General features: G+C 41.8%; 1 protein-coding gene across 2 annotated transcripts in view; it reads left to right on the top strand.

Annotated features, from left to right (window-relative positions):
• ANTXR2 (ANTXR cell adhesion molecule 2) overlaps positions 1-15,221 on the top strand; it is a 108,811-nt gene that overhangs the window by 29,899 nt on the left and 63,691 nt on the right. For both annotated transcript variants that reach the window (XM_062622026.1, XM_062622027.1), the window contains exons 9-10: positions 1,868-1,963; positions 6,093-6,162. In XM_062622026.1, coding sequence (XP_062478010.1) covers positions 1,868-1,963; positions 6,093-6,162 — 166 coding nt within the window. The remainder of the gene's footprint in view (positions 1-1,867; positions 1,964-6,092; positions 6,163-15,221) is intronic.

Genomic DNA, 15,221 nt, shown 5'->3' with positions numbered 1-15,221 from the left:
TTTGATGGGTGGACCACTCGGTGGATAAAGAACTGGTTGGACCAGTCTGGTTCAACATCTTTGTCAGTGACATAGACAGTGGGATTGAGTGCACCCTCATCAAGTTTGCTGATGACACCAAGCTGTGTGGTTCAGTTGATAACGCTGGAGGGAAGGAATGCCATCCAGAGGGACCTTGACACGCTTGTGAGGTGGGCTGATGCCAGCCTTCTGAAGTTTAACCATGCCAAGTGCAAGGTCCTACACCTGGGTCGGAGCAATCCCAGGCACAGCTACTGGTGGGGCAGAAAAGGGATTCAGAGCAACCCTGCGGAGAAGGACTTGGGGGTGTTGGTCGATGAGAAACTTAACATGAGCTGGCAGTGGGTGCTCCCAGCCCAGAAAGCCAACTGTATCCTGGGCTGCATCAAAAGGAGTATGACAACAGGTTGAAGGAAGTGATCCTGCTCTTCTGCTCTGCTCTTGTGAGACCTCACTTGGAGTATTGTGTGCAGTTCTGGTGTCCTCAACATAAAAAGGACATGGAACTGTTGGAACAAGTCCAGAGAAGGGCCATGAGGATGATCAGGGGACTGGAGCACCTCCCGTCTGAAGATCGGCTGAGAAAGTTGGGGCTGTTCAGCCTGGAGAAGAGAAGGCTGTGTGGAGACCTCATAGCAGCCTTCCAGTATCTGAAGGGGGCTTGTAAGGTTGCTGGGGAGGGACTCTTCACTAGGGACTTTAGTGATAGGACAAGGGGTAACGGGTTCAAAATTAAACAGGGGAAGTTTAGATTGGATATAAGGAAGAAGTTCTTTCCTGTTAGGGTGGTGAGGCACTGGAATGGGTTGCCCAGGGAAGTTGTGAATGCTCCATCCCTGGCGGTGTTCAAGGCCAGGTTGGACAAAGCCTTGGGTGACATTGTCTAGTAGTGTGAGGCATCCCTGCCTACGGCAGGCGGGTTGGAACTAGATGATCTAAAGGTCCTTTCCAACCCTAACTATTCTATGATTCTATGTTTCTAAGTTGAGAGGCATTTAACTGGCCCTCTACCCTTAGTCGTGCCCTTATATTCAAGGCTATGGAACTTATTCTGTGACACTTGCATACTATCGTGGTTTTAAGTTTGAGAATCCTGTTAACATATATGTTCATATAAATACATGACAATATTTCTAGTGGCCTGATCCTAAGTCTGTGGAGTTTAAGCGGTAAAGCATTTAACTGCATTTTTGTGCAGCGAGGGGAAATACATTTATTAAGTAGAAGAGTTGCACAAAATTTTAAGGGCTGGTCTGCTTTATGGGTTTCACAATCTACAGATAAGTTGAGACCAATCCAAATCAGGGAGTTGCAAAACCTCCGTATTTTAATGTTTCTGTAACAACATGGATTGTTTCAATGAAACTCGTGGCCTTGATAAACAAACCATTTTCACTCCTCCTCTGCACAACTCACAAATAGCATGGGCCTTCCACAGCCTCCAGAGAAATAGCACTAAGGAGAAGTGTTTTCTTCATCTGGCACTTTAAGTCGGCCTGAGCCAGGTCTGGGGAGTCATCTAGTTATGAGACCCAGATTTCTCATTTATCACTGAAAGATTGTTTCTTACTGTGCAACTGAGCCCCAGATCCTGTTCACAGTCAGAATTAACCTCCATTTCAGTAGGGCTGCCTCAATGATTAAGATCTGGGAATAAATCTTAAGTTTTCCTATAGTGACCTAACTGATGAATGCAGTACCAAGGGCCACTTACAGAAAAGAGACCTGAGTAAGTTTTAAGCATTACTGTGTTGTGCTTCATTTATTGCAAGCTGTATTGAAATTCTTGCCTAACTTACTGCAGTGCACTAAATTAGTGATTTTGGGTTTTTGCTTTTCTCTCCAGAGGAATTTCAGGTTGTTCTTAGAGGAAGTGGCTTAACTCTTGGAGGCAAAACTGATGGCATTAGTTGTACCTATCAAGTGAATGGAACTACAATTTGTAAGTATTCATGTTTGATATTATCTGCCTTGTTATTTCCCAGTATGTGATTTATTTTGCTTCTCATTACCTCATTTAATTAAAATCCAAAGAGAAAAATATCAAAGTGGAGGAAAACAGGAAAGGCTCTGAGGATTAGTAAAAGGATGCAAGTTATTTCACATCTTGCCTAGTGGCTTGAATTTGCTACTGCTTGCCATAAGCTGTAAACTGTGCCTGGTGTTTGGCAGCCCAGCTGACCATGTGAATTAACCTGGTGATAACTGTCTGGCTTCTGATGTTCAAGTAAGCAGGTATTTGCTGAAGGAAAAAAAATAACCACAGAGTGTATCAGCTGAGTGCCCCTTCTTGTAAGAAGGCCCAAGCCAAGACGCAGGCTCTTATCATGATTCCAGAAGGCACTGTTTTGTTACGTTCACCTGCCTTGTTGTCCTGGAGCATCTCTGCCTGCTCTCTCTGGTGTACCAGAGGTATAGCCATTGTGCTGTTTGGTTCAGGGGCTTGGCAGGGTGTGAATGCCCCTCTGTGACATGGAGTTAGTCCTCTTCCTGGAGCTCCTGCAGCAGCACTGAATAAGGCCAAGTCAGAACAGTTGGTACTATTTTGTCCATATCTCACTGGGGAACTTTTACTGAATGGAGTGCTGTAGAAGGTAGAAAAGCTCTAAAAGTAATTGAGAAGTAGAGTGCAGACTAGTTTCTTCTTGATCTCTGGTTAAGTAAGTATGCTCATGGGGAATGTAACTTTCAGCAAAAGATTCTGGACTTGGTCTTGTCTTGCTCAGTGCATTAACTCGCCCCAGGGCAGATGAAAAGTCATGCTGGAATTTGGGTTAGTGTCCTTGCACTGCTCTGTTCCCTGAACTGACACAAGGTAGGTGATGGTGAACAAAAAGCCATTAATAGAAACCTCTGCCTTTTTTTTATACTAAGGAATTAAATTGAATGGCTAATATAAGTACATTGTCTTTCTTGCTCTAAGTAGTGTCCTTTAGAAGCAAGCCAGACTAGAAAGAAAAAGTCCAGCTTCCTCCCCAGTAGCACATGTGTTTTCCAGTACATTTTCTTCCTCGCTTTGGATATCATATGTATTTGAACAGACTGCCAATCTCTCCTGCCTGTTAAACATCTAAAATAATTTTGAAGAACAGTAATTCTGGATAAAGGCAACCTGTGTAAAGAACTTCTGCTTGTTTCAATTTCCCTTTAGATGCAATTGTCACCTTCATTTTCCTATGTTAAACTGTAGCTTGCTTACTTTAACTTGTTGCATCAATTAGATTCAAAAAGAGCTACAGTTGCAGTGGGGCAAAATGACTGATGCAGTGATGTATTTATCATCACTCTGGACCTTGCTTACTTGGAGAAGTGGGGAAACAGTCTTAGTTTCAGATGACTAGAAGTCATCTCACACTATCTAGGTTAAACAGCTGAGACATCAGATATCTGACCTGAAGGTAATTCAAACTGAAATTTCAACTGAAGTGGCTGGTTTGCAAGTCCTCAGGACTCCTCAGTTCTATTCCTGCTTTGCTCCTGACTTGTTGGTTACCGTGGGCAGTCACTTCTCTACACCCCAGTCTGTCTATTTGGGAAATAAAAGTAATAGCACATATGTTCTTTACATGAGTGTTTTGAGGCTTGCATCAACAAAGTTATATTTGTAGTGGCCTCTGTACCATTCAGGATCTTCTGATGGGGTGCTTTAAGGTACTGCTGGAGATAAGGACCTGTAGAACACAGCTTAAGGAGGGGTTTTGCCATCTTCCATAAGCATCACAAATGTAAACTTCCTCTGTCCTGCTGGTGGGTGCTATTACCAAACTACAAGTATTACCATTATTTAATAATAGTGCTAGCAGCATATACCAAATAGGCTTTCAGTACTTAAAGACTGGTAGGTTGCAGTGCTGTCTGACTTCAGACAGCTGTGCCGCCAAGGAACCCTAGGAAACTGGGATTTTGACGTGCTCCGTGCTACAAGCAAGGGACTCATTGTGGAGAGTGTCTGGAGGAAGCTGTCAAGGATGGGCTGAAATCCAGAGCACAGGCTGTAAGACAGGGAAGTTCACTTGGTTACACCTGCAGGAAAGGAAGAATGGCCAAAGTAATTGTGAAATGTGGGCTGCTGCAGGGCTGAAAATAGTAAGTTGGCTGTCCCAGTCCACTGAAAACAAGAGGCAACATGCTTCCCATTCTGCCACAGATCTATTGTGAAGTATTAGGAGAGTGGCTCTCACTGTGAACATTTCTCAGGCATGGAACAGGCTACCTAGGCAGCCTTTCACCAGCTTAGATGAGTGTTACTGAAGAATGTCTGGGGCATGCTGCCTTCTTTAAATGACCTTTTAAAATGTTTTCTCATTTGTATTTCTAATTTCTCTGACTTTTAAGTCTCTTATAGTTGTACTGCACATGTACATCTGTTTTGCCATTGCAGAAATAACAATTATTGGACAGGATGAAGCCCCAAGTACTTGCTAGCATCTGATGGGAGATTTTCCAACCAGATCTCTGTGCTGCCTTTTTTTGCCCCCCTTGGCTTCAGGAAAGGGTGCTCTAGAGCACATGAAGGGAGGGGAATAGCACACTGATGTATTTGTGTGCATGTTGCAGCATGAAAACACAATCTGTTGTATGGGATCTTGCCAGAGACCTGCTACCACCCACCCAGGTTCTCATCGTCGGCAGTGGACAACAGCAAATGTTTAGGGAGTAGTAGAGGAAGGAAACAGTGAAGTGTGATCCTTCCCCTTATAGGTAAGCTTGTTCTGTACAGCTTTGGGCTGGGCTCCTAGCACTTTTGTCTCAGAGCAAGGCTAGAAGAGAGCAGTGGAGCTGGGATGGATGGACAAAATGGTAAGAAGGGCCATTTGAGCAGTAGCAGGAGGAAGGAGATAGTCCCAAGGAAAGGAAAATTGTTCATGTGTCATTGCATTCTCCTCTACAAAATGCTGGCAGTCTCTCAGAAGAACCCTCACTATATAAGGGCATAACAGAGGGTATTGCATGAGAATGTACTTTCATGTCAGAGTTCCCCTGACTGATAGTAATGGGGCCAGCCTCAGAGCAAACCCCTATTTTGTCAGTTCTTCTGGTTTTAAAAGATGCATTTGGCGTGTTTCTCTTTTTGCATTTATAAGGAACCATTACCAAATGCTGGAAAGGAAACCTGCCAAATGTAGCTGTGGGATAGAAAAATAATCTATGAAACATACCATTAAGACAAAAACATATGGCAATGTGCTAATCCCTCTTCCCCACCTCACAACTAGCCCCAAATCTAGGCCAAGCAGTCAGTGCACAATATCGCATGTAAGAAAAGCTCATTTATGCTAGCAGCTCCTCCTTCAGCTGCCCCTACGTACACCCCTTGTCTGTCTGCCCATTCCCTAAATGCAGGACAGTCATCTCCATATTTATCTGCTCTCACCCCTTAATCAGGAAATAGTCCATGCTTGCAGGGGCAGCTCTAGTATAGAAATTCACTGTCCTGCCATGGGGAAGTTTCGGGGGATGGTTCTGCACACAGGAGCAGGTTTTTTCCCAGCTTATCAAACGCATGAGGTAAAAGAGCTCCCCCCTCTCCTCTTCACAACTGCAGAAAGGGTGTGCTCTGCTGGGCACAGGGTTCCACTAATAAATGCTGTCTAGTTTAAGAGGCTCTGCAAACAGCTAGAGACTCAAATCATGAAGAACACTGGCAAAATAGACATTCCAATCACAATAAAACAGTCCTTGAATATAGTGTGCAGCGTTGGAGCTAACTGGAAGCAAACTGGCATCCTCTGAATATTAGGAATCCTCTTCCAAAAACCCTGGTGATTCTAGGAAATGGTCTCTAGGAAGAGCATGAGCTGACTTGAGTAAAATCAAGTAAGCAGCATAACATGGTTCACACTCACAGCTAAAGCCAACTCTGGGTTTCTGTTTTCAGGGTTCAGCTACAGAAAAGCAGCAGCTTTATTCCCTGACTTGGCCCTGCTTGCTTGCAAGCTCCAGTCATTTCCAAACCAGTACTGAGAAGGGAAGAGACTTTACAGCATATGCACACATCAGCTTCTCATTGAAGCAGCACGGTGTATTAAGCTCATGTGATTGTTGATGGATTATTTTTTTTTTTTTTTCAGATGAAAGACCAAAAACTGTGGAATCTGATTTTTTGCTCTGCCCTGCACCAATCCTGTACAAAAGTGGGCAGTAAGTACTTGAATCAAATGTTACCCTCTGTTTTGCTAGAATTAGAGCCATTATTGCTGATGTTAACTGTGGGGGGGTTTGGCTGAATGCAGCCTTTCATTGGGTTTATGTGAGGTGGTTTGTTGTTGCATTTGTTTTTCCCTGATTCTTGTGTTATTTCCCTGGTGTATTTACTAGCTTTGGAGTGGGCTTTAGTCATCTGTGACCAAACTGATTTGGACAGTGTCTTAAAAATGAATATTCAGCCAGTTTATTAAACACTGAAAAGGTCTGGCTTGTCATAAGTTTTATGCAGATTAGCTGTTTTAACAGAGTAGAATATACACTCTTCTGGATAATCTTTAGGCTCATTGTTAAATAGATTACATTATCACTGACACTTACAAGCTATTATTAAAATTACATGTCAAGATGTGTACCACTGCTCAACATGTAATGAGAACATGAGGCGCTGATGTAATGTTCTGACAGCACTGTGGCTAAATTGCAGCTCTAGCCTTATTCTAAGTCTCACTGGCCATGGCTGCGCATTACTTCTGGCCCATTGAGAACTAATCCTTCCCTCCTCTTCTCAAATTCAGACATGCCCTGGGCTTTTAAGATCACTTCAACTTCATGATTCCAATTTGTGAAATCAGAAGAGCTAACGAGAAAATTCCATGTTAGATCCTGGCCCTGTAGCAGGGCAAAGGCTTTTGGGCTGTTGGCTTTCTCTTAGTTTTGCAACTAGCTCTTCTCAGAGTTATTTGGGATGAGTTTAATACTATTCCAGTAGGAAGCATAGCGAAAACACACACAGAGAAGACATACATGGAAAGCAGAGGAAGGGCTTGAGCTTTTCACACTTAAGTTTTTCCTGATACTCAAGATGCCTTTTACATAGCTATGCAAAATGTCCATCTTGTCTTACGTACAGGAGGACTTTGTTAGACCTGTGTGCCTTTGTATTAAGCAGTGCAGTGGCACTGTTTTTGGTTGAGTTAAGCTGTATGTGGTTGTCTGGCAAGGGCACAAGAGAACTGTAACAAACTGGTGACTTAGCTGAAACACATTAGCACTATGTGCAGCTCTAACAGAACTCAGATTTTGTCATCAGAACCATGTAAATCAGTCAGGTTAAGAACCCCTCCTCAGCGAGCTGACCTTGCAACTGAGGAACAGGAGCAAATTAGGCCCCCAGTATTGAGCACCCCAGGACCTGAAACTGTAAATGGTTTTCCACACACTTTTAATTTGAGAGTATGTAAACAGCCTATCCTGCCAAATGAATATGAAACACATGGGATATTTGTATCGATGGAAGTTACATGTTTATACAGATGCAATACTTATGTAATGGAAGTTACTTGAACATGCTGCATTTTTCTTACTCTGTGAAGAGCTTGTTTGGCCTGTGAGGCATTACTGAAATAGACTATTCACCATATTGCAATTGCACTGTAGATCAAACATGTGTCTTCTCAGCAGTGTTTGTGAGGAAGGATGCATAAACAATACACATCAAGTTGTACAGGTTCACAGGAAAAAAAACCCCTCACATCTCTTCAGGAGTTAGTATGTGAAATTTACTTCCATTACCTGATACTGAAGTAGCTCTGGCTTTGGCCTAGAGATAAACAGTTTGCTGTGCAGGAGACTGACAGCTATGAGAGATACGTACTTACTTGAACTCCTGACTTTCCATTGGCACAGCTCAGACTATTGCTGGATAACTCCCAGTAATACCTCATGTAGTGGAGCTAATGTAGCAACAGCTAGTCTGTTCTTTTTCTAGTGCTCTTTTTAGTGGAATTAAGAACAACACAACTGAAGTTGTTAGCTTTGTGACTTCTAAGCCTGCAGCTTAGTTTCTAGTAAAGACTCCTTTAACAGGTTTCATTCTGTTTTTCTAATTGGAGATACTTCTTGTTGACTGATCAATTTGTAGTTTACACATACAGAACAAAAACCCATGCAGAATAGGTAAAATGCCCAAGATGCTGGTTTGGTAAACCCCTGGTCTTCTGCACATAGTTCATTGTGTATTTCTACTTATTTTTCAGCTGCTGGCTGTGTTTAGTTCAGAGCTTGTAAAATGACAGATGTAGATTTAACCAAGCGTTCTTTTCAAAACCCACTTTTTCACAGTACCATGTAGCAGATGCATGGGGTATCCTCAGGTTGTGTGACACCGTAACTATGCTGCTGGTGCCATTTTGGATACTTTCTTATCGAGCCACTTCTGAAGTGCAAAATTACATGGGCTTCTTACAAACCCAGCCCTCTTTAAAAGACCCCTGATCAAGCTAACAGATGAGAATTACTTGGGACTCTTACATGAACAACCTGTGCATTATAAAAAGTGTCAGAAAGTACTGAAATACTTTATAAATACAAGTACCAGGTACACTGCAGAAGGAGCATGAGGAGACAAACGCAAGTTGAATTGCTTTGCTTCATGTACTTTGAGAGATCTGTTATGTATTGTGAGAGGAGGTGGGATGTTACAGCTAAGCTGGTTTAGTAATAAGGACTCAGATTCTACTGCATGAAAGCCACATTTTTAGAGTCTTGAAGAATATTTGAGAAAATCAGTTCCCCTTTTTAGGGCAGGCTTGAATTTGCTGTCCTGACACAGCACAAGGGAATCAAACTGAATCAGTTTTCTTTGACCTCTTCATTACTTTTGATGTTTTTTGAGCTGGTGTATTTGGGAAAGAAAATGAAGCCCTTGTCTCTTTGGAAAAGCAGTACAGGAAAACAGGTCTATTTCTAGAAGTCTACATTCTTGTGCTACTTCCCTTTTGTTTTCTTCATTTTGCTCTTAAGTTCCTTGAGTAGACTTTTCAAAAATAGTTCTGTAGGCTTGACTTCACAAACAGATGGCTTGTGTTCCTCCAAGCCAGTGGTAAAAACCCCTCTGCCTTCAGTGGAGAGGCTATCAGAACAATATACATTTCCTTACTGAACATTTACAAATTGTGTTTTATTTGATGAGTGGATGACAATAATAAAAGTTTAAACTAGCACAGCAGTGTGCTATTCTACTGAAATACTTGTGGTTGATATTTACATGTCTACTACTACCTACCTCAGTTTGTTTGATCATTACTTTCTCCTTGTATTATCACAGTAAAATTTTGGATTTGCTGGTGCCTACCGAAAAAAAACAATCTGATCTTGTGCAGATGCTCATCTAAACAAAGCAAGAAAGTTTAGGTCTAAGCAAGGTGGGGAATTGTTAAAAGTGCAACAGGCAAAGAATTAACATTGTTCTTAAAATGGTTCAGAGAGCTAGAGAGGTTTACTTTTTAATGCAGCTGCAGTGTCCACCTTCACCTTCCACCTCCACTTGAATTCCAGACAGTGTTTGCTCCAAGATTAGCTCATAAACTGAAGTGAGCCTTTCCACCTCGGTCCAACAAGGTATACAAGCTTCTCAACATGAAACACATTGACTAAGCTGTCCAAGCATCTGTACAGAAAGTTGGTGATGTGTTTCAAATGACCAACAGAAGGGTCAAGTGGTCATTTATGTATCACATGGTTTCCATCTCTCACCTGAGTGATATTCTGACCCCATTGCAGTGAATGGCACTTGACTACCTGAGGGGAGCCCTGGGATAAAATTGGGCTGTGTCTTCCTCCTTGGACTTGTAAACTTAAGGACTAATAAAGCCAAAAAAGAAAAACCCAAACTTAAGCTCTCAGTTAGTTGAATTTGGAGCCAGATTGTTTGTAGAGATAGTACAGTCTGCATGACTGCTTTTTAATGACCTGATTTGCCCTCTATTCAAATCATGTTGGCTTCAGCTTGCATATATTCCTTCTTATGTCCTGTCCAACGTGAACAGCTGCTGGCTCTTTTAAGAGCAAAGATTAAATAAGAATTACTTTTTTTGTGGTAGAAAGGAAGATGACTACGTTTGTATTGCCAAATTCTGAGTTGCCTCCAGTTTTCAAAGTAGCTGACTTCAAACTCCAGCACGCAGTTCACTTGAAACAAAGCACGCAACAACACGTCTTAACCTGTTAGCCAGCATCATACATTGTTTTTTTTTAATGTATTGGTAGTAGTAAGAGCTCCTGGCAATAGCACAAGTTTAGTAGTCACTTTAAATGCTCTTTCTATCCCACATTCATAAAAGGAGTTATTGAAGGAAAAATCAACCTTACTGAGCAAGTCCTATGAGAATATGAACATAACTGGAGAATCAATAGCTCAGACTCTTGCAAGTGTAAGAAAACTAGGGATTTTTGTCCTAGAAAGAAAGCATAATGGGAAATGATCTCTAGGACTAAGCACATAGCTTTATGTTTTGAAGCTGCAAATGCTTCCTGGAGACATGTTTTTATTTGGCTATTAACCAGATTTCTCACAGGAGGAGCCTGTGTCGTTAAAGTCTTTGTTCTTCTGTTGACAACAGCTGCTTGGCTTGTTTGGCACTCGATTGTGAATGGGATGGCAGCTCAGAGGGAATGCAGAGCCACCACCAGCGTTTTGTGGTTTCTGCACTGTCACTTCTCAGGTCTTTACATAGTAATTTTTTGCTGTTGTTGCTTCTGGTTTATAATTTATTTTCTTTTGATCCTGTCTGTACAGCATTGCTATTATCCCTTAGACTTTTGGGATAAAAAGGTGAGGGAAGAAACAAGTAACCTTCTCCTTAATTTATGTAGCACCACCAGGCTTTAAGTAACCTATTTTGGGAATTAGCTTAACACCTATTGCATGCACATGTCTTCCTCTTAAGAAGTTTCTCAGCTTCTCTACAGATGAAAATTTTTTTTTTCTTTTTTTAGGTTCTGTTTCACTTGCAGAAAATCAGTTGTTTTTTTTTCCACAGCAACAAGTCAGTCCTGTAATGTTCAGTAATGCTGTCTGGCTGTTGATGTTTGACTGTTCACATCACCTGCCCTCTGTCTACTTTTGCTTGAGCTAGTGCTAAAACAAGCTCCACTTCTTCTCCCTTTTATACCTTTTCTTGTAGCCTGTGATAGCCTGAATGCAGGCAAGAGCTTTATCATTCTTTAGCCAAAGTTTTGGTAATTAGATTCTAATATTCCAAGTACAGCTTTAGGGCAGAGTTAACTGCTCTGCTTTATGCTGTGGGTCACATGCAGGGCTGAGGGTTGAGGACAATGGGAATTAGCCACAAGCTTCAAGTTAGACATAACTTTGAGAGCATGTCTCAACAGGGGCTAAAGGAAAGCCAAGGCCTGTCTTCTGGAAGAGCTTGTAGTTCTGGGCAGTTGGAGAAGCAGATTTGTAAGCCCAGTTTCACGGGTTCTGACAAAGTGACTTAAAACCAGTTTAAAACAGCACAAGGAAAGTCTATATAAAACATACTCAACTGCAGTTTACAGGATGCACCAAATAGTTCCTGCTCACTACTTCAGGAGCTTTGAACTTTCTTCACAGCAGCTATGCAGGCAAAAGCTAAGACAAGCTGAAAGCCCAGGAATTCACACCTAAGCTGTCACTGGCACTCTTGCACTAGGTTTCTCCCTCCCTGGGAAACAATCTCTCAGCACGAAGAGAAAGCACACACATCATGTTTAGTTCTAGGTGCTTTGAGTGAAGGATGTTTATGTGACAGTGGTTCATGAGTCTCGCTTTCCAGTTTCAAAGTGTCATTTTTATTAATACCAGCACCAGACTTTAGAGGAAGATCATAAACACATGAAAGAAGATGGATGGATTGTGGGTTCTGTCCTGCGGATTACCTCATTTGGTTTCTAGACAGCTACTCCCATTCAAGAGCAGCTGAAAGGTGTTCTACAAAATGGCTGTCAAGGCAGGCTTCTAACAAAGCACCTCAACTATTCCTCCCTGGTCCCCATTAGCCCGAAGATAGAACATATTATGCCTTTGCTCCATCCACTGCTTTTGTGACATGAACCTGGGAGCCAGAAACCTAAAAATCACCTTTACATTTCATATCTTGAGGAAGAAGAGCATGTTACATTGGCTAGCAATGTTTGCAAGTTCATGATGCAGGGAGAAGGCCATGCAAGCGTGGGCATATTCAGGGATATTACAGTACATGCAGAAGCAATTGAAGCCATCCTTTTTCAAATTCAACTTCAAGGAAAAACTTTTTCCACTGTTAATTCCCTTGTTCTTGCCAACACCTGTGTGTCCTTACAGTCTTCCTGCTTCCTCCCATGTGCTAGTGCACTTGCAGTATTAAGAAGCACATAGTGAAGGCAGTTACCTGGAGCACTGCCGTTTTCATTAGTGCAGTGATCGGATTTCCTACCTATTTTTTTTCCTGCAGCTTCTTTGTGGGATCTCTTTTTTTTCCCCTCCTTTTTCCTGTGGTTGTTAATGACTCTAAAGTAGTAAAAGCAGTGTTAAAGAAGTGATGCTTTGTAAGGTGACTGATACTTAGTATGTTTGAGCAATTAACTAATGGATAATAATTCTAACCCATTAAGTAGCTAGTTAGTACATTTCGAATAAATGCATCTGGTCCTGTCATGAGTGAAAGTTCTGCCTGCATGTGAGTGACAGCTGTGATGTTTCCCCAGTGCTCTCCTTTAAATAATTAACTGCATACAGGTGAAGTAGCCTTAGCCAACCAGGCTCCAAGGCAGCTGCATGGTCTCATGGCTGTGGACATGAGCCTCATCTTGTTAGTCTGCTCCAGCTATTTCATTCCCTGGTCTTCCCCATTTCATAAGCTACATGTAGCTTTAAGAAGCACCCTTTTAAAGAACTTTGGACTCTCTGCTTCTGGTCTGAAAGGCAGCAGCAGCAGTAGTAGTATTTCATACCATCCAAGGGGCAAATAGTTGTGAATTCACCAGCCTTGCAGATTGATCTTTCTTTGCGAAGGGCAGTGCCACCCTGCTGTGTTGTTACTTGGAGCTGGTGGGCTAAGTTTGGAAACAACATTCTTCTGAAGGAAATAATCATCTCAGGACAGCCTACTTCTTTATGTAGGCAGTAGCTTCTTTGGCTGTAACAGCTGGCAGTTCTTATCCATTTCAGAAGTGAGAAAAGCTAGTATTAGTTACATGCAGAAGAGAGCATTCTTCCCAGCTATGCTGTCATTTTGATTTCTTCAGATTTTCTCTTTTTGGGATGGGGCTGTTTAAAGGGTTTTCCCCCCTTCCCCAGGCAGAGGAAGGGATTATGTCACTAAATTAAACAGCAGGATATTTTGCAGTAGGCTGATTTGCACAAATGTCAGTTCTTAAAACATGAGACTTGAGTTCTTGCTTACCAGAGGGCAAGGTAAGATTTATTCCTATTTCTGAGGGTCCATGAACTCTGGTTGTTGAATGCCTATTCCTTAGTGGTTAACAAGAAGCTGCCATTAGCTCCAGTGATACGCCCTCAGTCTGTGACCTTTGTTTTTTAAGGCATCAACAATAGCACAGCAGCCCTTGCATAGCTGAGATCTCAAACTTGCAATTTGGCATGAGGAACAGAACAAATTGGATAAATATACATAAACACATTGTGAAGGAAGGGAAAACAGAACAGAATGAACCAGAGCATCATCCTGCAAGTTGTTTGATAGGGATGATTTAAGTAGGCATATGGTATAGTTAAATGTGCTTTCGAAAACATTGGCCCGATTCTGCAAGCAAATATGAAATAAATAACCAAATAGAAAGTGAGCTGATAGAGTATCATCAGTTCTCTCAAAGGAGGCATGCGAGTGCCTTTGGAAATGTGTGCTAGTGGGGGCTGGGCGTGAATGATAACCAGATTTACATTCCCACACAAAAGTGTCATTTACTTATTGTTAAGATGACACAGTTGTACTTCTTTCTAACGCTGCAAGCATTAAAAAAACAAGCATGCAATGAGCTAATATTTAGAGGTAAGCTAGCACCAATTTTCAGTTCTCATGAGTTCAGTGTTGTTATAGCAGACGAGCACAGCACTGTGCTACCTCTCACAGACCTATTTCCACCCAGCAGTCACACTGCCTACAACACACATATTCCAGAACTCAGAATCACTGCTGTGTTCATCCTGCATTGAGACCTTTTAATGCTGTGGTAGTTAGTAACTCAGTAGCAATTGTAAGTTAAATTTAGCCTTTGTCTTTGCATTTCTTTTACCCCATGGAAAGAAAAATACAAAGTGGCTAAGCTAAGAAACACTTAATGCTTTACTGCAAAAGAAATCTAAACAGAAATAAAGGATGCTCTTCACAGGCTGGATTAGGCTTAATGTTTGTTATAAATATTAACTTCCAAAAATATTTTAGAAATACATTTAGTTTGACACAATTAGATTATAATGGGAACTATTCACAGATGGTAACATCCTCAATGAATTGTATAGGCTAACTGGCTCCTTAGACATACGGATCTGATGTTAAGATCAGTAGTAATTTCTAACGCAGTCCTTCACATTCCTCAATAGGGCACAAAGTGTTCCCAGAGCATTAAGAAAGAGTGCGTGAGCAGAACTAAGTGCTTAATATTATGCAGTGGACATAGTATCCGGAGCTGAATTAATAGACTAATTTAACATAATGATGACATTTCATACTCTGTTACTGCAGGTTCCCATGATTCCATGAGATTGAACTAACGCACTGCAGGCTCCCAGTTCTTTCAGATTCACTGCCACTTCCCCACATTGAAGCACTCAGGTATCACTGCACTGCTGTCTGTTTGCTGTGGAAAGCAAATATAGGCAGTGTGTTGAATACTCTGCTGAGAAAGCTAGATAGTTCTGAGGTAACAAGAGGGGATCCTGAGAAAACTATAGTTTGCATTTATGTCATTGCTAAGCTACACCAAGAAGGAGACAGGGAGGAGTTTGTACTAACTCTTTACCAAAGCCCCCAAATCTCTGACCATTTATTATAACTGCACATTAACAACTGTCCCCAGTACAAATCCCATCATCTTGAATGGTGTGTGAACCTTGGCACAGTGGAACCACACTGCATATTTGGCAGGCAAGCTTGTAAACCTGTTCCAGGGAAACAAACCCAGAAGCATTGACTTGAAATGCCTTCCTGCGTGGCTTTGTGTGGCCTCCTCCTGCTCCATAGATGTATTCCTAGATGCAGAGAGTCACATTTGTGGTCCTGGAGTGTTTGTTA

The sequence above is a fragment of the Pezoporus occidentalis genome, unplaced genomic scaffold (assembly GCF_034315485.1).
Source record: "Pezoporus occidentalis ecotype Australia unplaced genomic scaffold, CSIRO_AGI_Poc_V1 ctg238, whole genome shotgun sequence".
NCBI classification, from domain to species: domain Eukaryota; kingdom Metazoa; phylum Chordata; class Aves; order Psittaciformes; family Psittacidae; genus Pezoporus; species Pezoporus occidentalis.
Note: the sequence above shows the minus strand (reverse complement) of the source record. Positions and strands in the feature narration are given on the sequence as shown.